Source organism: Oncorhynchus nerka, linkage group LG5 (genome assembly GCF_034236695.1).
Source record: "Oncorhynchus nerka isolate Pitt River linkage group LG5, Oner_Uvic_2.0, whole genome shotgun sequence".
Classification (NCBI taxonomy): domain Eukaryota; kingdom Metazoa; phylum Chordata; class Actinopteri; order Salmoniformes; family Salmonidae; genus Oncorhynchus; species Oncorhynchus nerka.
The window spans coordinates 27446198-27468376 of record NC_088400.1 but is presented as its reverse complement, the minus strand read 5'-3'; the positions used below and the strand labels follow the sequence as shown (position 1 = coordinate 27468376).

At 43.5% G+C, this 22179-nt stretch overlaps 2 protein-coding genes across 3 annotated transcripts; one reads left to right on the top strand and one right to left on the bottom strand.

The window, feature by feature from the left end:
• Nucleotides 1–444: 444 nt before the first annotated feature.
• LOC115129298 (histone deacetylase 3) lies at nt 445–9935 on the top strand. Of its 2 annotated transcripts, none has more exons than XM_029659496.2 (15): nt 445–643; nt 1135–1217; nt 1456–1598; nt 2224–2305; nt 2460–2516; nt 2631–2686; nt 2794–2927; nt 4035–4115; nt 4454–4527; nt 4620–4684; nt 4961–5050; nt 5194–5252; nt 5326–5405; nt 5538–5695; nt 8320–9935. In XM_029659496.2, exons 1-15 carry the CDS (start codon nt 589–591, stop codon nt 8387–8389), a joined length of 1287 nt encoding a protein of 428 aa, XP_029515356.1. In that variant the 5' UTR covers nt 445–588; the 3' UTR covers nt 8390–9935. The 2 variants fall into 2 exon arrangements, with proteins under 2 accessions (XP_029515356.1, XP_029515357.2); XM_029659497.2 differs by having other exon boundaries at nt 2205–2305.
• On the bottom strand, nt 9088–21366 carry LOC115129297 (myotilin-like). Its single transcript, XM_029659495.2, is given in 12 exon segments — nt 9088–9804; nt 9807–9821; nt 10935–11068; nt 11304–11469; nt 11567–11774; nt 12229–12361; nt 13051–13088; nt 14027–14122; nt 17896–18043; nt 18164–18563; nt 18566–18997; nt 21172–21366. Coding segments are annotated over 11 exon segments (1722 nt in total). The 5' UTR covers nt 18840–18997; nt 21172–21366; the 3' UTR covers nt 9088–9694.
• Between the last annotated feature and the right edge of the window lie 813 nt (nt 21367–22179).

Here is a 22179-nt window from a genome sequence, read left to right as displayed (position 1 = left end):
GTTAAATAAAGGTTATATTCTTTGTTACAAAAATACAATTCCACCAATCCAAAGAATGCATAGGTGGGCGCTAGACAGGCTGCCATACCGCTTTGTGGTCAACGACTCCCATTGTTAGGGCGGATATTCACCCGATTAGCCACCAATCACCCAATTAAAAGGTGGAAACATCTGCTCCCGGGAAAGGTTTTGGGGTTGGCTTCTATGACGAACATGCGCACTCAGTCTTAGTTAAAATCACCATTGAAAATGTCGCGTATCACACAGTACAATGTGTGGTTCTGAATCACTTATCAAAGGTAACGCGTACCACACACGTGGCGTGTGGGCTACCACATTCACCATATGAATTGTGTGATTGGTAAAATGTTTCCACCTTTTTAACGGGGTGATAGGTGGTAAATCGGGTACACTATCCATAATCTTTGGTACTGTCTTTGCCCGCCCACTTCGCTTGTCGCTGGACAATGACGTAGGTTTTACTCGCTGTTTACAATGGCGACCACTTTCTAAATGAAGTAAAGATACATTTACAGTAGCGAACAAATACCCAGCGAACGGTAGAAAAACCAAGAAGTCTCTTTTGCAATGTCCAACAGAACAGCATATTTTTATGATCCGGATGTGGGGAACTTTCATTATGGTAAGATTAATTTTGGTTACAAAAGGCACGAAGCAGATTAGCATGTTAAGAAGCCGGCTAGCTAACTATTTAAATGGTTATTTTGCAGACACTCGTATCCAGAGCTATTTACAGAAGTAATTAGAGTTCAGTGCTCAATGGCATATTGACAGATTTTTCAGCTAGTCAACTCGGGGATTCGAACTAACGACCTTTCGGTAACTGGCCCAACGCTCTTAACAGCTAGGCTACCTACTGTTTCCTCTTCAATTTGTGATTAGCTAGATAGCTAACGTTGGTATTAGATTATTATTTCTGCTAGCAATCAGGTGAATTGATCTCGTTACTAGCTATTAGTCGTGTGTTTGCAAGAGTTTCTTTATTCTACAGCTATTTAGCTGGCATGTTATGAATGATAAGCATCACGCAGAAGAACCACAGAGAAATCAGGACATTGATAACTGCGTATGAGAGGACAACACATTGACACATGTTTTCCTTTCCTTATCAAGGTGCTGGTCACCCTATGAAACCCCATCGTCTCTCGCTGACGCACAGCCTTGTTTTGCACTATGGCCTCTACAAAAAGATGCAGGTAAGTCCTGCTGATGATCAACATGCTGAGAACGCTGGAGATGTAATCATTAGTCCAAACAGTTTTGCAACTAAAACAAGGGTTTCTATTGGTCCCTCCCTGTTTAAGTGTGTTTGATTAATTTAAGAAACGTTTTGCAACAGAATCAGCGAAATGAATACACCCCGATTACCAGACAACCAGACAAGTTCATGTCCTTCTTGACACCATGTTAATTTGACTGGTCCTTGTTCCCCAGGTTTTTAAACCATATAAAGCCTCACAACATGACATGTGCCGATTCCACTCAGAAGATTACATTGACTTTCTGCAGAAGGTCAGCCCCAACAATATGCAGGGTTTCACAAAGAGTCTCAACACCTTTAATGTTGGGGACGACTGGTGAGAATGTCTTATCTTCTATAATGTATTACATTACTCCCTGGCGTATATTTGGATTCATAAGATATTTTGTGCTTAATATATATTTGTCAAAGTGCAGAATGTTCTTTTTAAAAATGTTTTACCCCCTTTTCATGGTATCCAATTGTCTCATCGCTACAACTCCCGTATGGGCTCGGGAGAGACGAAGGTTGAAAGCCATGCGTCCTCCGAAACCCAACCAAGCCGCACTGCTTCTTAACACAGCGCGCATCCAAACGCGGAAGCCATCCGCACCAATGTGTCGGAGGAAACACCATGCACCTGGCGACCTGGTTAGTGTGCACTGCGCCTGGCCTGCCACAGGAGTCGCTAGTGCACGATGAGACAAGGATATCCCTACCGACCAAACCCTCCCTAACCCAGACGACGCTAGGTCAATTGTGCGTCGCCCCATAGACCTCCCGGCTAGAACCCAGAGTCTCTGGCGGCACAGCTAGCACTGCGATGCAGTGTCCTAGACTACTGCGCCACCCAGGAGGCCCTGCAGGATGTTCTTTTGACTCATGTAATATTATGATCAGTGTAATGTGCAGCTGTTGATCTATCTATGTGGCCTGTATAAAGGTAACGTGTCCTCTGTCAGCCCTGTATTCCCAGGCCTGTTTGAGTTCTGCTCCAGGTATACAGGAGCATCTCTACAGGGAGCGACACAGCTAAACCACAAGGTATGCCCCCCCCAGCAGTCAGCTTATTTTCTGTTAAATGTATTCTATTTACGGATCGGACATATTTATTAAGACCCATTCAGCAATTTATACAGCCAGGTAAATTGTTGACCAGATTTATATTTGATCAATGATCGGGACCGTTGCTTTGCAGATATGTGACATCGCCATCAACTGGGCCGGGGGTCTTCATCATGCTAAGAAATTTGAGGTAAGAATTATGCAACATTTGTTTCTTTGTCAAGACCATTTATTTCTACGGCCTCTGGTCACCTGCTTATGTACAGATCTTTGATATCACGATTTCATTTGTTTTGGTTTTCAGGCCTCTGGATTTTGCTATGTGAATGACATTGTCATCAGTATACTGGAGCTTCTGAAGTAAGAGCAAAGCACCCCTACAGTCTTTTATTATGTTTTTGTCCATTTCGGGGGTTCACGTCCTGCTAAGGATCTCTAACAACTAAATAATATAAATGTCCTTTTAGGTACCACCCGCGTGTGTTGTACATAGACATTGACATTCACCATGGTGATGGGGTGCAGGAAGCCTTCTACCTGACTGATCGGGTCATGACTGTATCCTTCCACAAGTACGGGAACTACTTCTTTCCAGGGACAGGTAAGACAAGCCATATGAGTATCTGGTAAAACCAGAAATACAGATACAGTTGAGACAGAGAGATTGAAAAACAGCTTCTACAGTGGGGCAAAAAAAGTATTTAGTCAGCCACCAATTGTGCAAGTTCTCCCTCTTAAAAAGATGAGAGATCACAAACAAAATGAGAGAGAAAAAATCCAGAAAATCACATTGTAGGATTTTTAATGAATTTATTTGCAAATGATGGTGGAAAATAAGTATTTGGTCACCTACATTTGGTCACCTTTCTGCAAAGGGACCAGGACGACTGATCCGTGTAAAGGAAAGAATGAATGGGGCCATGTATCGTGAGATTTTGAGTGAAAACTTCCTTCCATCAGCAAGGGCATTGAAGATGAAACGTGACTGGGTCTTTCAGCATGACAATGATCCCAAACACACCACCCGGGCAACGAAGGAGTGTTTCAAGGTCCTGGAGTGGCCTAGCCATACCTTTTTTTTCTCATTTTGTCTGTCATAGTTGAAGTGTACCTATGATGAAAATTACAGGCCTCTCTTGTCTTTTTAAGAGGGAGAACTTGCACAATTGGTGGCTGACTCAATACTTTTTTGCCCCACTGTATCTCAAGGCCACCAGACTGCTAAACAGCCATTACTAACTCAGAGAGACTGCTGCCTACATTGAGACCCAATGACTGGACACTTTAATAAATGGATCATTAGTCACTTTAAACAATGCCGCTTTAAATAATGCCTCTTTAATCATGTTTACATATCTTACATTGCTCATATCACATGTGTATACTGTATTTTATACCATCTATTGCACCTTGCCTATGCCGCTCCGCCATCGCTCATCCATATATTTATATGTACATATTCTCATTCACCCCTTTAGATTTGTGTGTATTAGATAGTTGTTGGGGAATTGTTAGATTACTTGTTAGATATTACTGCGCTGTCTGAACTAGACACATTAACATCTGCTAACCATGTGTATGTGACCAATAAAATTTGATTTGAGTTTGTCTTAATGACTAAATGATTGAATATCTCTATGGGACAATAGAGGTTGTCTTAATGAGCTTATTATTTGTTAAAACAAATCTTGTCTGTTTTGTCCCATAGGTGACATGTATGAGGTAGGGGCTGAGAGTGGCCGGTACTATTGCCTGAACGTGCCTCTCCGGGATGGGATCGATGACCAGAGTGAGTAGTGTCCTTCCTGGATCTCCCACTCAGGCTGGCTCTCTGGTGCTCCACTCTGATAATGCTATTAGACTGAGGCCAGTGAGATGTCTCTGGGGAGTGCTATTATCAGATGTTATGCTGCCTGACTGTTAGTTTACCTGCACTCTAAACTATTTACATCTACCTGATGGCTGTTACAGTTCAGAAGGTCTGATAGTATGCAGGATAATATCCAACAAGACGTTTCCTTATGTTTGATAGGGGTTCAATTATATCACTTTGTCAATATCTAAAATGATTGAAAGGATGAATTCTCTTCCATGTGTCCAATATCTTAACATATCACTTTGTTTTAGGCTACAGGCAACTCTTTCAGCCAGTCATCAAGCAAGTGGTGGACTTCTACCAGCCAACCTGTATCGTTCTTCAGGTGATAATTTGGCAGCCAGAGATCATCAGTGGTATTTTGCATGAATTGTGGTATTGAGTATGAGACTCATATGCACCTTTTGTCATTGACAGTGTGGGGCTGACTCTCTGGGCTGTGACAGATTAGGGTGCTTCAACCTCAGTATACGAGGCCATGGGTAGGTGTCTTGCTCAATAAATAATACATTATAACCCTCACCAACACTTACATCAGTATTAAATGGCCTTTGAATACAGCTTTATGGGTAAGTGTCTTAATAGAGATAAGGATACATGTTTGGAGGATGGAATTCAATGTACTCTATGAGGATGTACTGCCACCTGTTGGTAGGAGAGCAAATTTAAGTGATTATAGAGAAATTGGTACAGGATTTGGTTAACACAGGAGTCAGGTTATGGTAAACTGTCTCACCCAGGGTATATGCTTTCTATAGGGAGTGTGTGGAGTTTGTGAAGAGCTTCAGGATTCCCCTGCTGGTACTGGGAGGAGGAGGGTACACAGTACGCAACGTGGCCAGATGCTGGTGAGGGCTCATTTCTCTCAGTGTTGTAACTGGACTATAGTGGGGAGATTAGGTGACAGTTGTTTTTGATGGAGACCAAGAGAACATTCTCACAGTGTATATGGAACCACTTAAGAATGAACTCTGTTGCTCTTCTATTCCAGGACCTATGAGACCTCCCTCCTGGTTGATGAGCCAATTAGTGATGAGCTGCCCTATAGCGGTAAGCGAGCAAGCCTAAGCTCTTCTGCCACTGTTTTTTTCCATTTGCTAATTTTCTCTCCTCACCCCTCCAGAGTACTTTGAGTATTTTGCCCCAGACTTCACACTCCACCCAGATGTCAGCACCAGGATAGAGAACCAGAACTCCCGACAGGTCAGTTTGAGGACATACAGCATGCGGTCCTCCCTCTCTCTTTCTGAACCACAGTCTACATACTGTTTTAACAATTCAAACAGAATTCTCTCCATGGTGTAAGTCATTTATCTCCATCTTGTGCTTGTTTAGTACCTGGAGCAGATCCGTTCGACGGTCTTTGAGAACTTGAAGATGTTGAACCATTCCCCCAGTGTCCAGATCCACGATGTGCCCTCGGACATCCTGAGCTACGAGCGCACTGACGAGGGAGACCCAGATGAGAGGGGTTCAGAGGACAACTATTCCAGGTCAACACACTCTGCCTTATGTGACGCTAGAGCTGGGCGATATGGGGGGAATTCATATCGCAATAAATGTACATTTTTTGCGCTAACAAAAGAATATGCAATAAATTATTTTTTGGGGGGTGCTTGATCTAGGCGTTATGAACAAAGTCAAATTGTGATAAATCTAACTTTTATGCAATAAATAACATTTTTTTTAAATAGAAAGTTACTTGGCATTAGCGGCAGGGCTCTAGTCAAAAAAATAAATTCCAGTGCCAAGTAAGAACTGAGATGGTAGCCTATGATTCAGAAAGTAAGTTTTATTTTTTTATAAAAAAATCTAAACAATACAGGAAATGCATTATTGATGTGCAACCTGTCAAAATATGATCTAGATTTTATTTATGACACTTCAGAGAATTTGCTAAATCTTTGTGCATATTGACAATATTATTCACCACCTGAGGAAGTGGGAACTCAAAACACTAGATTGCTAACTCTAAATACTAGCGGGAATGTGATGATAAAATCAAAGCTGAAATAAATCATTCTCTCTGCTATTATTCTGACATTTCACATTCTTAAAACAAAGTGGTGATCCTAACTGACCTAAAACAGGGAATTTTTACTAGGATTAAATATCAGGAATTGTGAAAAATTGAGTTTAAATGTATTTGGCTAAGGTATATGTCAACTTCCGACTTCACCTGTAGCGAGGGTCAGTCGACGAGAGCATACAGGTTGCAGTGGGGCTTTGGTGACAAAACAGATGGCACTGTGATAGACTGTATCCAGTTTGCTGAGTAGAGTGTTGGAGGCTATTTTGTAAATGACATCGCCAAAGTCGAGGATCGGTATGATAGTCAGTTTTATGAAGGTATGTTGGGCAGCATGAGTAGAGGCTTTGTTTGAGAAATACGAAGCCGATTCTAGATTACATTTTTGGATTGGAAATGCTTAATACGATTCTGGAAGGAGAGTTTACAGTCTAACCAGACACCTAGGTATTTGGAGTTGTCCACATTTTCTAAGTCAGAACCGTCCAGAGTAGTGATGCTAGTTGGGCGGGGGGTGCGGACAGCGATCGGTTGAAGAGCATGCACTTAGTTTTATTAGCATTTAAGAGCAGTTGGAGGCCACAGAAGGAGTGTTGTATGGCACAGTGTTCAAAGAGGGGCCAGATGTATACAGAATGATGTCGTCTGCCTAGAGGTGAATCAAGGAATCACCTGCAGCAAGAGCGACATCGTTGAGATATACAGATAAGATATGCCCGAAAATTGAACCCTGTGGTACCCCCATAGAGACTGCCAGAGGTCCGGACAACAGGCCCTCCGATTTGACACACTGAACTCTATCTGAGAAGTAGTTAGTGAACCAGGCGAGGCAGTCATTTGAGAAACCAAGGCTATTGAGTCTGCCGATAAGAATACGGTGATTGACAGAGTCGAAAGCCTTGGCCAGGTCGATGAAGACGGCTGCACAGTACTGTCTTTTATCGATGGCGGTTATGATATCGTTTAGTACCTTGAGCGTGGCTGAGGTGCAGCCGTGACCAGCTCGGAAACCAGATTGCACAGCGGGATTCAAAATGGTCAATGATCTGTTTGTTCACTTGGCTTTTGAAGACTTTAGAAAGGCAGGGCAGGATGGATATAGGTCTGTAACAGTTTGGGTCTAGAGTGTCACCCCCTTTTGAAGAGGGGAATGACCGCGGCAGCTTTCCAATCTTTAGGAATCTCCGACGATACGAGAGGTTGAACAGACTAGTAATAGGGGTTGCAACAATGGCGTCGGATAATTTTAGGAAGAGCGTCCAGATTGTCTTGCCCAGCTGATTTGTAGGCCTATTCACTACAAATTACTCTCTGCGGGCACGTCAAAACCACAGCCCATTACACTAGTCTACTGCGGTTCTAAAGTGGTGTTATGAACTCGATATCAAGAGATGAGAAAATGATACAGAATTCCTCTCTGTAGCTAGAACAGTAGTTGCTTAAATGTTTCCCACAATAGCAGTTTGAGCAACAGTCATTTTCTTAATTTTTATTGAACTAGGCAAGTCAGTTGAGAACAAATTCTAATTTACAATGATGGCCTACACACCCTACATATGCTTCTCAGAATGCATCTCTCCCTCCTTGGTGTCACAGTGGGGGAAGGGAGTGGCTCGCTCACACAGCAGCGAAACAGGGACAGGCAGATACTTTCATAACAGGAATCAACATAATGCATAGCCCATTACGGTTGACCAAGTATTTGTTTTAGAACAATCTACAGGAGCGTTGTGTAGCAACATGCCTTGGTAAGGGGAAGTCAATGGCATTTGTTTGATCGTTTTATCATCATCCCATCTCTGACACACACAGGAGCATATGTTCTATTATACATGTTAGTAATGGAATCAATAGGACCAGTTTAAGGACGGGATTCAATCTGATTGCAGATTTGGACAATGCGCCATTTTTAAAGTTGATTTCTGATTGAGCCAACAAATGCAGCATTTACCGTGGATGTGGTGTCTGCACGCACATTGCCGGCAACACGATTGGATTGAATCCCAGCCGTAGTGTATATCGTATGTGTGAACAACTGACATTGGTATGGTGTGTGATAGTCTGGAACTAAATAACTTGTCTTTACAGGCCAGAGGCAGCCAATGAGTTCTACGATGGTGACCATGACAACGACAAGGAGAGCGATGTGGAGATTTGAACGCTCAGATGTCAGACTTTTCCCCTCTGGTCGCTCATGATATTATTGGGAAACCATCAAGGCTGCAGTCAGTTGACCAAACTTCTTTTCCCCAACAAATGGACTATTCAATGTCCATACTATACTCAGAGCGAGACCACCATTTATTCCTTTATTTTTTACTATGTCTATCATGGAGTATGTAGAGGACATTGTCAAGCACTTAATGTTATTCCTCACGTTTTGTAAACAGGTGTAGACTAACAGTGAAATGCTTACTTACACAGTGAGTAACAATAACAGCTATATGTGCAGGGGTACGAGGTAGATATGTACATGTGACTAGGCAACAGGATAAACAGCAATGTGAGTCAAGGCACATTCTGATTCACCTGAAGACAGCCTAGAGGGGCCCAATACAGCCAGATTAACAGAGGGCATGATTGTGTATGAAACATCTGGGCCTTATTCATCAGCACAGGATAAAGAGGAAAAGACTTCCCCTTGGTCCAAAGGGCGTTGACTTCCTGTGGTTGCTAGGTGAGGCTTATTTACCAGTTTTCACTTCACACACTGGGATCAGAGGTCGGTCATCTGAATAACAAGTTAAAATGTTTTGATCTTTTTTTTTCATAAAATAAATAGGAAAACTGTATGGCTACAATGCTTCCAATCTATAAATACTCAATTTGATATTTAGAAAGTGAACTCAGACCACCTGTGTTGTAAAACTTTATTACGCAGTCATTCACATACATAAGACTTCAAAACGTTTTTCTATGGTCAGAATCAGACAGAGGTCGTACATTTGGGTGTGAAGGCAACCATTTACATTTCAGAATTGTCCAATAAATACTTTATACATTAAAATAATGTTACCTTTTTAAAACCAGAAAGAGTCACTTGAAGCTGCAGTCATAAATGCTGCTTTTTGTAAAGGAACTTCAAAAGAGTTATATCTGGAGACAAGACATGATTCATTCTCTAACTAGAACAGCAAACCACAGAGACAGCATTTGACAAAGGTCTGTGCTCAGGCCAGGTAACATTCACCATACTAGAGGATGATGTTGAGAACCATCTGACCAGCCCACCTTAAAAAACAACAGAAGGGCTCAAACTAAAGTGCATTTGACAAATGCCGGGACTGGTGAGGTGTCCTGTTTGAGACTGAGGCACTGTGGGTATATCTGCTTCCTCAAAACTTTGATTAATTTCCTCCCCCAGGCACAGACAACATGACCGTCTCAGTGGACAGACTGACAGACCAGTATAAAGTGGAGCAGAGGGGTACAACAGGTTATTATACTGCTGGTTTAGTGTCGTCTAAAGCTCCTCACTCTCGTACAGGGGGGCCGTGTGCTGGGGGGGGTCCGGAAACAGGATGGGGAGATGGCGGAGTAGGGGGACTTTAAAATGCTTGCCTGTAGGGGGGCAGGCTTGTTGGTGCGAGCTGCAGAGACAGAATGAAATAAAAAGGTCAGGATATATTCAGAATAGAACCCTTGAACCTCTAATGCAATAAGAGGAAGTGTGTTTGAGCCAGGTAATAAAACATTTAAATAAAGCCGGTCATTGTCATAAATGTTACCAACCTATTATTTGAAACAATCTGAGAAATGGTTGGATCTCCTAATCCACAGGAGGAATGTGTTGCTATCCTAAGAGAGTTTCCTAAAATAACAGCTTATATAAGAGATGTATTAAGCCCCAGCTCCAGGTTCAACCCTTGGGGGTCGAAAGACAAGCTTTCCTTCTTGTCAGCAGAGTGCACGGCCAAATGTTACTGCACAGTTGAAGCATGATTATTACAGCGCTGAGACAATTATATGAGCAAAGTCTTCAGTTTTTCCATTTAGTAAGCCCGAGTGGACAGAGCAAAATACGCACTCTCACCTGATCTATTACAGACTTGACTTCAGCGAGCTAGGCTGAATGGAGGTGCCGCTCTCGGTCCGCGTAACAGATGGCATGTTATGTGATCAAGGGGAAATACAATAGCCAGCCAGGCCCGCATTTCCCTAGTAATAATATATCTACTATGGGTTTCTAATTCAGCCTTTACAACCTGCGCTGCCATGGCAACCATTTGCGGGACAAGGGATACATTCCAGGGAATTTACCCTCCATTTACACTGGAGAAACGAAAGCTAGAAAAGAGGCCCCTCTGCTTCATTCTAACAGGAGAAAGTGCTACGAATATTGAATAACAGAACATTTCCCCCTGCTGCTACAGTACATAAGTTATTCTACAACACTGGTAGTTCATGGTACAATAGTGCAGTATGCCATTGCCATTTCACTGCCCTGCCAAAGCAGACATTCTGAGTGCAAGGTTACAACGCCGTCTGTCTCGGCTGTAATCCCCGCTTGTCCCACTAGTGCAGATGTCAGCATGAGGACAGCTGTGTAGGGCCACAGGGGGTTGATGGCCAAAGCCTTTGTGGTGTTTATGAGGTGAATTCTTAACAGCTACCATGGACAAGGAACAGCCAATTTATCTCCGAACTGAACACTAGTCTGTGCTTAACTTCAAACCACGCACAAATGCACAAGGTCCACTTACTTCCTACATCCAGTCTGGCATTGCAGGTGGACATGCCGGCCTCATTGATGGCAGACAGGGTGTACCAGCCTGCATCAGATTTGACTAGCCTCTCAATGAGCAGGCATTGACTTCCTGTGCTGTCCTGGTACAGGCTGGGGGACAAACATCAGGCCTGGGTTAACCTCTTATGGAATCACTAGAACCTCTCACTTTCAGCTAAGAGGTTCACGTTACCTAGCAAAGCTATATCAGCTAATTAGCACATGTACACTTCAGATATATTCTACTCAGCTAAGGGAAAGAAATTACAATCTCTACTGGGAGTATTTCTCCTTCTAAAAAGGTATACAAACACCCTGAAAGTAATGGAATTGAAGTTCCACCCACCTCATTCTGGTGGGGTCAATGCGTAGCATGTCTTTGTCTTTCTTCCAGAAGAGCTTTGGTGGAGGGGAGGCAGTCACCTTAGACTCTAACCTCACTGTGTCCCCCTCCAAGGCACGAGAGTTCAGCATCTTCTGGACGAAGGTAGGGGGACGAAGCACCTCCTGGGCTGGAGAGGAGGTGAGAGGGGTTGGGGTGAAGGTGGAGCAGTGTCATCAATGCTAAGCGATGGGAAATTATTTGACAGTAGTCAAAACAGCCCTTACCGATGACCTCCAGTTTCATGGAGAAGCGGTTCTCCCCGGCGCGGTTCCTGGCAATACACTCGTAGACTCCGGCGTGATGCACCGTCACGATCTCAATGATGAAGGAGTGCACGCCCTTCTCACACACCAGCATCTTGTGGTAGTCGTCTGGACGGATGGCTTTACCATCCAGGTACCAGGTCACGTCTGGTGTGGGCAGACCCCCCACCTGAAGGCACAGCCAGAGGTGTATTCATTAGGGAAAAAACTGACAAACAGGGAGGGACAACCTGAAATGCCATATTAGAAAATAAATGGCTACGGTGTGTGCTAATGAATAGGACCCTGGGAGAGTGTGGACTGTAGTGTGGACTACTAGGGGGTCATGAGGGGGCGTAGTGCAAGGGACCAGAGTGGGGGGTGATAGGGAGTATAGCGCAGCTTTTACAACCTGGTTATTCTAGTCACAGGGGCTATTGGGTTTCATGTTTGGTCACTAGAGGCTTTCATTACACTTGAATAAAAGTGTTGCATGAGTCAGTGTCATAGTTCAACAAGGTCTTTACAGAAGATACCTCAGAAATAAGTTCCTACATAGGAAATGGATCCCAGCTATAAATGTTGAATGAGTCCAGTTATCAACATGCATTACTAAACTGATTAGAGCGTATCCAGTTCTGTACCTTGAAGTGGATCCTACAGAACCTGCCCTCCTCCACCGTGAGGTCCTGGGGGACCTGGATGAAGCGTGGGGCATAGCACTTCTCCTGGATGGCTGAGCCCTCGTTGACATCAGTACCAGCGTGGTGTTTGCCCCTTGAAAAAAATAAGAAAAAGCGAGAGAGAATGAAAGAGCGAGAAAGCAAAAGGAGAGAGGATAGGAACAAAGGTGCTTTCATTCATAACTGTTCTGATGGCTGAATGAGTTCTCATGCTTACAACAGAGCTCACTCATCTTTTCAGCTTCAGAGAGCTAATTGAACTAATGAATTGTGCTGCATCACCATTCATGCTGAACCGTACAGAAAACCCCATAACATTGACAAGCAAATGAACAACAAGTCCATCCATGGATCCTAAACCAACTCACTTCAAGCAGCACAGCATGTGCCCTTTACATACAGTTTATCATCATTGGAAGACAAGGCAATCCCAGTGAGGAAGCCACACAGACATGTCAGCACGCTCAGTACATGGTCTATAATTGTCCTCGTTACGGCATGGCCAGGGGGGAACCGGAGCCCGTGGTAGACGGTGGAAACGGCACAAACACACGGCAGTGCCAGGAAACCCAACCCGGATCAGACAACCTGCCTCCCAATCCCAGACCTCAAGCCTCATTCACCCTCACGTGGAGCACTGCGCCCCTCTTTCTGGTCTCCTCTCATCACCTACTGCTTCATTATGTAATGCAGTACACATTCCATAGCAGCAAATCTGTATACCAGTATGTAATGTACTATCAATTTATGCACATGCTTTTGCCGTCCGTTGGTAAAAGGTACCATATTCCTCCGGTGTTACGTCCCTCTGGTGATTCTGGCTGCAAGAGAAGACAGAGAGATTTGGGAATTAAAAGTATGCAATGGACCCATCTGTGTGTAAAACCATTCCTATACTGTTTATAGGCTGCGATTCATCTCTGCCTCTAAACTAGCCAACACTAAAGTTGACCCACAAAGGTTGTCTAGGTTCAAGGCTGCACCTTCTCCTGAAATGCATTACTTTGAAAAACCTTTTTAAATAACCAGAGACTTGCTAATCCTTCTAAGTACATGCCACTCTGCCTAGGACAATGGGGATGGTTGGATGTAGAGGGCTATACCTGTGGTGTGGGCACATGTATTTTACTGTGTGTGTGTGTGTGTGTGTGTGTGTGTGTGTGGTGTTCTCTTCCCAGCATCCTACACTACAAATCCCTGGGAAAATGCTGCTTTGGCACACAATCTTCACCCCTGCTATTTCTAGCTGCATTCTTTGAAGAGCGCTGTGGATTGGCTGTAGACTTATCTCCTGTGACGGAAGAGGACAACAGAGCCAGAGGCCAGGCCCATTGTGTGAGGAGGACTCAGGGGTGATGGACAGTGACAGGGGACTAGTCACACACACGGTACAGGGAACATCCCGTCTAACCTAAAACCCACATACTATTAGTAACGACGGCTCCCAGCCTGACAAACTATTATCAGAACATCTGGAAACATACAGTAGCATGGCAAAATATGGATCCTTTAAATATACAATGACTTGAGCTAAGTGAACTAGTGTATTGAGGAAAAGTGTACTTTTATGCCTGTGATATGGTTGTCCCACCTAGCTATCTTAAGATGAATGCACTCAAGTCTCTCTGGATAACAGCATCTGCTAAATGACTCACATATCAAATGTAAATGTCTAAGTGCAGGTACCTCCCTAAATAACCTTCCTACAAACCAAATGGGCTGTACTGGATGATGTAGAAGTGATAAGCGTAGATTATACCTGGTCGGGTTGTGAGTCAGAGGAATTCTCAAAGACAGAGGCAGCGTTATCTGGACCCAGCAACCTTCGAGCCATGCGCTCCTCATAGGACAGCTTCTGTCAAGAGACAGACAGGAAACCAGCCACTGTTCAGTCAGTATACTGCAAAATGCCAGTAGGTCCCAATTTGTTAATTGGAAGCAATATGGTGGAAACTCCACCACTGAAATCTTTCTACCTATTAAGATGCTTCAGATCTACAAAAAATGGAAGGGGTAGGGAGTGAATTGGGACCAGCTGTGCCAGTAAATCTGTCCATAGAGCAGCCTCCAATGTTATTGGGTCTATTTCAACACAACAGCTACCTTGTGTTGATCATATTATACTGGTCCACTAAGCCCCTGGGATTCCACTGAAGCCTCCATTCATTGGAAGTTGGTTTCTAATGAAGAATGAAACTGGCATCAAGGATATTGTGTCCTTGACATGAATGACATTAATACAGGAAGGCTACAAGGGAATGATAAATGACTAAATCCATATTTTTCTCTTGCATAATTGCCAGGGCCACATTGTGGTATTAAATGGTCTGATGTACGCTGATATGGGTTCAAATCAAATAGGAACCACACATTTTCATGTACAGCATTCATACAGTAGTGGAGTAAACAAACACTTATTTAATGTGGTTTGGGAATAAACTAACATTTAGATTGTAGCATCTGTCTTGACTCACATATTTTACATTTCCCTATCCACATACATACAAGTCCTAAGTTGACACCTACTCATTCCAGGGTTTCTTTATTTTTACATTGTAGAATAATAGTGAAGACATCAAAACTGTGAAATAACACATATGGAATCATGTAGTAACCAAAAATAAATATAATATATTTTATATTCTTCAAAAGAAACCCTTTGCCTTGACAGCTTTGCACACTCTTGGTATTCTCTCAACCAGCATTCACGAGGAATGCTTTTCCAACCATCTTGAAGGAGTTCCCACATATACTGAGCACTTGTTGGTTGCTTTTCCTTCACCGAGGTCCAACTCATCCCAAATCATCTCAATTGGGTTGTGGAGACCAGGTCATCTGATACAGCACTCCATCACTCTCTTTCTTGGTCAAATAGCCCTTACAAGGCCTGGAGGTGTTTTGGTTCATTGTCCTGTTGAAAAAGAAATTATAGTCCCACTAATCTCAACCACACTGCACACTGCCCTAACCCATCTGGACAAGAGGAATACCTAAGTGAGAATGAATGCCGAGCTGTAGTCGATGAACAGCAACACCATAGTACCCTCCAAGCTCGTCATCAAGCTCGAGACCCTGGGTCTCGACCCCGCCCTGTGCAACTGGGTACTGGACTTCCTGACGGGCCGCCCCCAGGTGAGGGTAGGCAACAACATCTCCACCCCGCTGATCCTCAACACTGGGGCCCCACAAGGGTGCGTTCTGAGCCCTCTCCTGTACTCCCTGTTCACCCACGACTGCGTGGCCACGCACGCCTCCAACTCAATCATCAAGTTTGCGGACGACACAACAGTGGTAGGCTTAATTACCAACAACGACGAGACGGCCTACAGGGAGGAGGTGAGGGCCCTCGGAGTGTGGTGTCAGGAAAATAACCTCACACTCAACGTCAACAAAACTAAGGAGATGATTGTGGACTTCAGGAAACAGCAGAGGGAACACCCCCCTATCCACATCGATGGAACAGTACATTTACATTTAAGTCATTTAGCAGACGCTCTTATCCAGAGCGACTTACAAATTGGTAGTGGAGAGGGTAGTAAGTTTTAAGTTCCTCGGCATACACATCACAGACAAACTGAATTGGTCCACTCACACAGACAGCATCGTGAAGAAGGCGCAGTAGCGCCTCTTCAACCTCAGGAGGCTGAAGAAATTCGGCTTGTCACCAAAAGCACTCACAAACTTCTACAGATGCACAATCGAGAGCATCCTGGCGGGCTGTATCACCGCCTGGTACGGCAACTGCTCCGCCCACAACCGTAAGGCTCTCCAGAGGGTAGTGAGGTCTGCACAACGCATCACCGGGGGCAAACTACCTGCCCTCCAGGACACCTACACCACCCGATGTTACAGGAAGGCCATAAAGATCATCAAGGACAACAACCACCCGAGCCACTGCCTGTTCACCCCGCTATCATCCAGAAGGCGAGGTCAGTACAGGTGCATCAAAGCTGGGACCGAGAGACTGAAAAACAGCTTCTATCTCAAGGCCATCAGACTGTTAAACAGCCACCACTAACATTGAGTGGCTGCTGCCAACACACTGACTCAACTCCAGCCACTTCAATAATGGGAATTGATGGGAAATGTAAAATATATCACTAGCCACTTTAAACAATGCTACCTAATATAATGTTTACATACCCTACATTATTCATCTCATATGTATACGTATATACTGTACTCTATATCATCTACTGCATCCTCATGTAATACATGTATCACTAGCCACTAACTATGCCACTTTGTTTACATACTCATCTCATATGTATATACTGTACTCGATACCATCTACTGTATCTTGCCTATGCTGCTCTGTACCATCACTCATTCATATATCTTTATGTACCTATTCTTTATCCCCTTACACTGTGTATAAGACAGTAGTTTTGGAATTGTTAGTTAGATTACTTGTTGGTTATTACGGCATTGTCGGAACTAGAAGCACAAGCATTTCGCTACTCGCATTAACATCTGCTAACCATGTGTATGTGACAAATAAAATTTGTTTTGATTTGATCTGATTTGATTTAAGCCCAAACCAGATGGGATGGCATATCACTGCAGAATGCTGTGGTATCCATGCTGGTCAAGTGTGCCTTGAATTCTAAATAACTCACCAACAGTGTCACCAATAAAGACACCCCACCATGCATCACGGTGGGAACCACACAAGCGGAGATCATATGTTCACCTACTCTGCGTCACAAAGTCACGCCAGTTGGAACCAAAAATCTCAAATTTGGACTCATGAGACCACAGGACAGATTTCCACCGGTCTAATGTCAATTGCTCATGTTCCTTGGCCCAAGCAAGTCATCTTATTGGTGTCCTTTAATAGTGGTATCGTTGCAGCAATTCGACCATGAAGGCCTGATTGATGCAGTCTCCTCTGAACAGTTGATGTTGAGATGTGTCTGTTACTTTAACTCTGAAGCATTTCTTTGGGCTGCAATTTCTAAGGCTGGTAACTCTAGTGAACGTATCCTCTGCAGCAGAGGTAACTCTGGGTCTTTCTTTCCTGTGATGGTCCTCATGAGAGCCAGTTTCATCATAGCGCTTGATGGTGTTTGCGATTGCACTTGAAGAAACTTCAAAGTCCTTGAAATGTTCCGTTTTAACTGAGCTTCAGGTCTTAAATTAATGATGGAATAAAGTTTCTCTCTGCTTATTTGAACTGTTCTTGCCATAATATGGACTTGGTCTTTTACCAAACAGGGCTATCTTCTGTATACCACCCCTACCTTGTCACAACTTAACTGATCGGCTCAAACACATTAAAGAAATTCCACAAATGAACTTTTAACAAGGCATGCCTGTTAATTGAAATGCATTCCAGGTGACTACCTCGTGAAGCTGGTTGAGAGAATGCCAAGTGTGCAAAGCTGTCATCAAGGCAAAGGGTGGCTACTTTGAAGAATCTCAAATATAAAATATATACTACCTGATTCCATGTGTGTTATTTCATAGTTTTGATGTCTTCACTATTATTCTAAAATGTAGAAAATAGTAAAAATAAATAAAAACCCATGAATGAGTAAGTATGTCCAAACTTGACTGATACTGTATATCCACACAAAAACAATTTCCCTCCCCACTGACACCAGGTCAGTTTGTTAAAAGGGATACCTGGCTGTTTTGCCTACGGGCCTCTTTGGTACGCAGCTTCTTCTCCAGATCCTGGATCAGGGCATCCTTGGAGCCCTGGATATCCTCATCCGTGTTGCGGGACCCTGACCTAGGAACAGGAGCCTTCTTCAGGGTGGGCTTGGGAAGGCTGGGGAGGGAACGAGAATGGGATAGCCAGAAGACAACCACTAACACTAAAAACGTAATGCTATTACATACTAGTAATATTTAGACGTTTTATTTACTGTTCAAAAATATATAAACTCACATGTTTGGGGTCCCTCTGTAGCTAGGAGGCAGAGACACACATGAGGGAGGAGGAAAGGGGGGCTGTGGCATGGAAACCGGGGGCGGGGGTGGAGAGTGGGGAAACTGACTCATAGGCAGGCTCTGTGTAGGGAGAGACAGTCCCTGTCCCATGTGCAGGGAGGCATCAAACCTGGGCTTGGGCAGAGGGTTGGGGGGGTTGGGGGAGTTTGGGGAGAGAGCTGGGGATAGAGGCTGAGGAATAGACATGGGAGCAGGCTTGTAATGTGGGGTGGACTGAGAGGGCAGGACAGAGCAGAGGAAGGCAGCTGGAGAGGACTTGGGCTCAGGTGGGGCTGGGACACTGGCGTAGGCCCTGGGGGTGAGGGTGATAGTGGAGTGCATGGGGGCGCAAGAGGGGACATGGACTGGGCAGCGGAGGAGGGAGGAGGATCACGAGGGAACACCGTCAGCTGTGAGGATGCAGGGGTGGAAATGGGGAAGCTCAGATTGGAAGAGGAAAGAGAGGCCTTGCTGCTGTTCCCGCTGGGCTGAGGCAGAGCCTGGGCGACATTGTAGCTGGTGGCCTGAAAGGCTGGCTGAGACTGGATGAACTGGCGTGGCCGAGCATAGTTGAAGGCACTGGGGGCAAAAAGGCTGGGGGAGAAGGTGGGCAGGTCAGCCACACTGCTGCTCATGCTACTGCCTCCAAAGTCTCTTGAGTTCTGGAAGCTGGGCTTGCTGGGAGTGAACAGTTTGGGGGTTGTTTTTTTGGTTCTGCAGGCTTTATGTGACCTCTGACTCTCTGAGCTGTGGATACCCTCTTCACTCACACTGCAGCTCTGAATCTGGACACCTGAATGGGAAAACACTTTGGTAACTTTATCTGCATTACTCAAGTTAACTGGACAAGTGGTGACCATAGAAGCAACATTCCTTCCTACAATAAAATTGTTGCATAGAAGCAACATTCCTCCCTACAATAAAATTGTTACACCAGTACCCACCCATGCACAGCCTTCTTAAAAAGGTGGAAAGTCCATTTTCAGTTGCCCTTTTTTGCATAGTAATAGTTAATCTGTGTGCAATTCCTTTTGTCTTGCCTTACACACGTAAAATAAACATTAATTGAACACAAACAGTGTCCACATGACCTTCAAGAGAAGTGGACACATGTTGCTGTATGTTTCTAATAACGTGTGAGTGGCTAAATCAGGAGGCTGCCATTAGCTGGCAGGTGCAGCTCAGCTAACTCTGACACCCGGGCCCATGTGACGAGCATTGTGGGTAAGAGCAGAGCAGGCTACACTTCGTCGCCAACGATCATCAACAGAATCACGCAGGGTCTAGAAACAACAACTTATTTCTACTCAATGCTAAAGGTCATTCCGAAAGAAATGATCAAACCAAGATGATTATCTGTGGTTTAGAATAAGGAGTTGTCTCCTCTACACATGATTTACTCTAATCGCTCCAACTCAATACAGCCCTGCTCTTTAGTGTCAAGCCTTATATTCAGTATACATTCCCTCGATCTCTGACAGACAGCACACCACACAAGCTGATGTCTCTCTCCATTATGTAACGGGCCAGGGTACTTTGGGAACAGTGGAATGGTATGACCTGTGATCCAGAGGAGACCGAGAGATGCCATTGGAGTGCTCTTGGTCCTCTCCCTGGAATGCAGCCAGTTTTCCTTTTGTGGAAATCTGGCGGGCCACTCAAGAGTATTTCACTACACTCGCAATAACATCTGCTAACCATGTGCATGTGACCAATACAATTGGATTTGAACCCGGGCAGGGGTGGCGGCCGACAATCTTTCCATTTTGAAGGAAATCAATAAAAGTAAATAGTGAGTGTTTTTGTTGATTCCAATGATGCAAGCCATTATTGAAAGACATATTGTCCCATTAAGCAGAACAGGTAGAGAAGCCCAATGGAGAAGAGTGGACTGGTTTTTTGCATTATTATTATTTTTTTAACAAGTTGGCATAAGCAAACCTAATCACAGTAGTCTCAAATAGTCTGCTCTCAGAATCTTAGGAAAATGATAGTCTATTTTGGGACTTATACCTTAGCGAACCACATCACTGACAGAAAGTACCATTTTTTAATAAACCAGGGGGTATAAAGGGGTCCGGTCCCTGCCTAGTCAAACAAACAGGCATTTGAGAATACTGTAGCTATTAGGCAATTCCACAGTAACAGAATGATGCCAACTCAGATTTTTCACTTTAAAAATGTCAAACAAAAAACAAGGACTGCGAAGTTAAACAAACCACACAACTCTATGCACAAGGACTACTGTTAACAACTTCCACTTAAAATGTAATTAAAGCCCATTTACTTGAACAGTGTAACATTTGGTAACAGAATGACAATTCCTGCTTTTTGTCATCATTCTGTTACCAAACTTTGCATCTGCACTGTTCAAGTAAATGGGATTTTGTCAAATGTGTGTGTCAGCATCCTTTTGTTACCATGGATTTTCCTTATTGTTAAACTACCTCAAATACCCTAAAGATAAATCACACATTCACTACAGAGCAGCACCAACACACAGGCATCCCAATTCTAATCGTTTTTTCCTACTAATTGGTCTTTTGACCAATCACATCAGTTCTTTTACATCAGATCTTTTTAAGAGCTGATGCTATAGGTCAAAAGACCAATTAATGTAAAAAAGACCAGCATTGGGCTGCCTGTGTGCATGCAGCCAACGTTTCTTGAACTCTTTGGTATGCAAAATTAAATGATAGTAATCCAAGTTGCCTATAGAGAGACCTCACTTTGACATGACACTTAATAAATTAAACACTTTAATCACTGGTATGATATGCAGACGAACGTCAACACTAACATGGACAGGTCATTTCCATTTACTTACTCAGAACACGACCACACAAGGTTTTATATAGACTACACATTTATACATTTCAAATGATTATATAAAAACATAAATAAATTACAAACGTGTATAATAAATTGCACCTGTGACAAATTAATCAAACAATGCATTACGCTTACCTGGATAAATGTTCCTAGATTAAATATCGTATGCTATTTCAACTTCAATAAAGGCTTCACCGCAGAGGAGAGTTAAATGTTTGTGATAAGAGTTGGAGTGCAACAGGTCCGTAGTAACTTGTGTACACCCACATCGGGTATGCAGAATGACGTGCGCGCCGACTCACAGGTGATTTCAGAGCGCGGCTGTAATGCGACCCCTGACCTGCATTTATTTTTATTTATATGTCACAGTCGCCCACATTTGTTGTGCCTTTAGCATACACACAATCCTTTATAATCTCCTATTTAATAACATGGTATAAACTTATAAACATGTTTTTTTTAAGGACAAATAGGCGAAATAATCCCCTCCCTGTTATTATAATCAGATGATAAACCATCTTCAAACCAAACTATCAGCGCTGTAAGTAATACCTATCTTAATCAAGTCCTAATTAATTAATTAATGTACACAGAGAGTTCGATCATACAATTTTTAAAACTGTTGCAGCCTACCAGCAACTTCAAACAAGGCAATAGCCCACTCTTGTGGCAGTTGAATCAAAATGACATTAGGGAAACACTGTATTTCTCTAAACTCTTCATCCCTGCTAAAGCAAAGATGACCTATAAAATAATTCCTCAAAATTTTACATTTACATTATTGATAGGTATTTTGATTAAAAATTTAAAAAATACTGTCTCACAGAACAGCATACGGGACATTCATCTTTCAATTTGAGGGTTTTTGCAGGATGTTAGAATAGTTGAACTCACTGTTCTTCAAGTGGGTGACCAATCTCACAGACTGGGCTCTCTGGCCACTCTGGAGGGGGAATCCCTGCTATGTCATGAAGTAAAGAGGGAAAGTCATAAGGTTCCAGCCTAGTAGACTCTAAGGACTGCTCATCCATGGGCGTCTCTTTCTCCATCTGCTCTTCCAGGTCTGGACACAGACGTGGTCACAATGTCAGAATGTATTTCAGCATTGTATGTGGATTACAGTGGATGAAGAAAGCTGTGCAG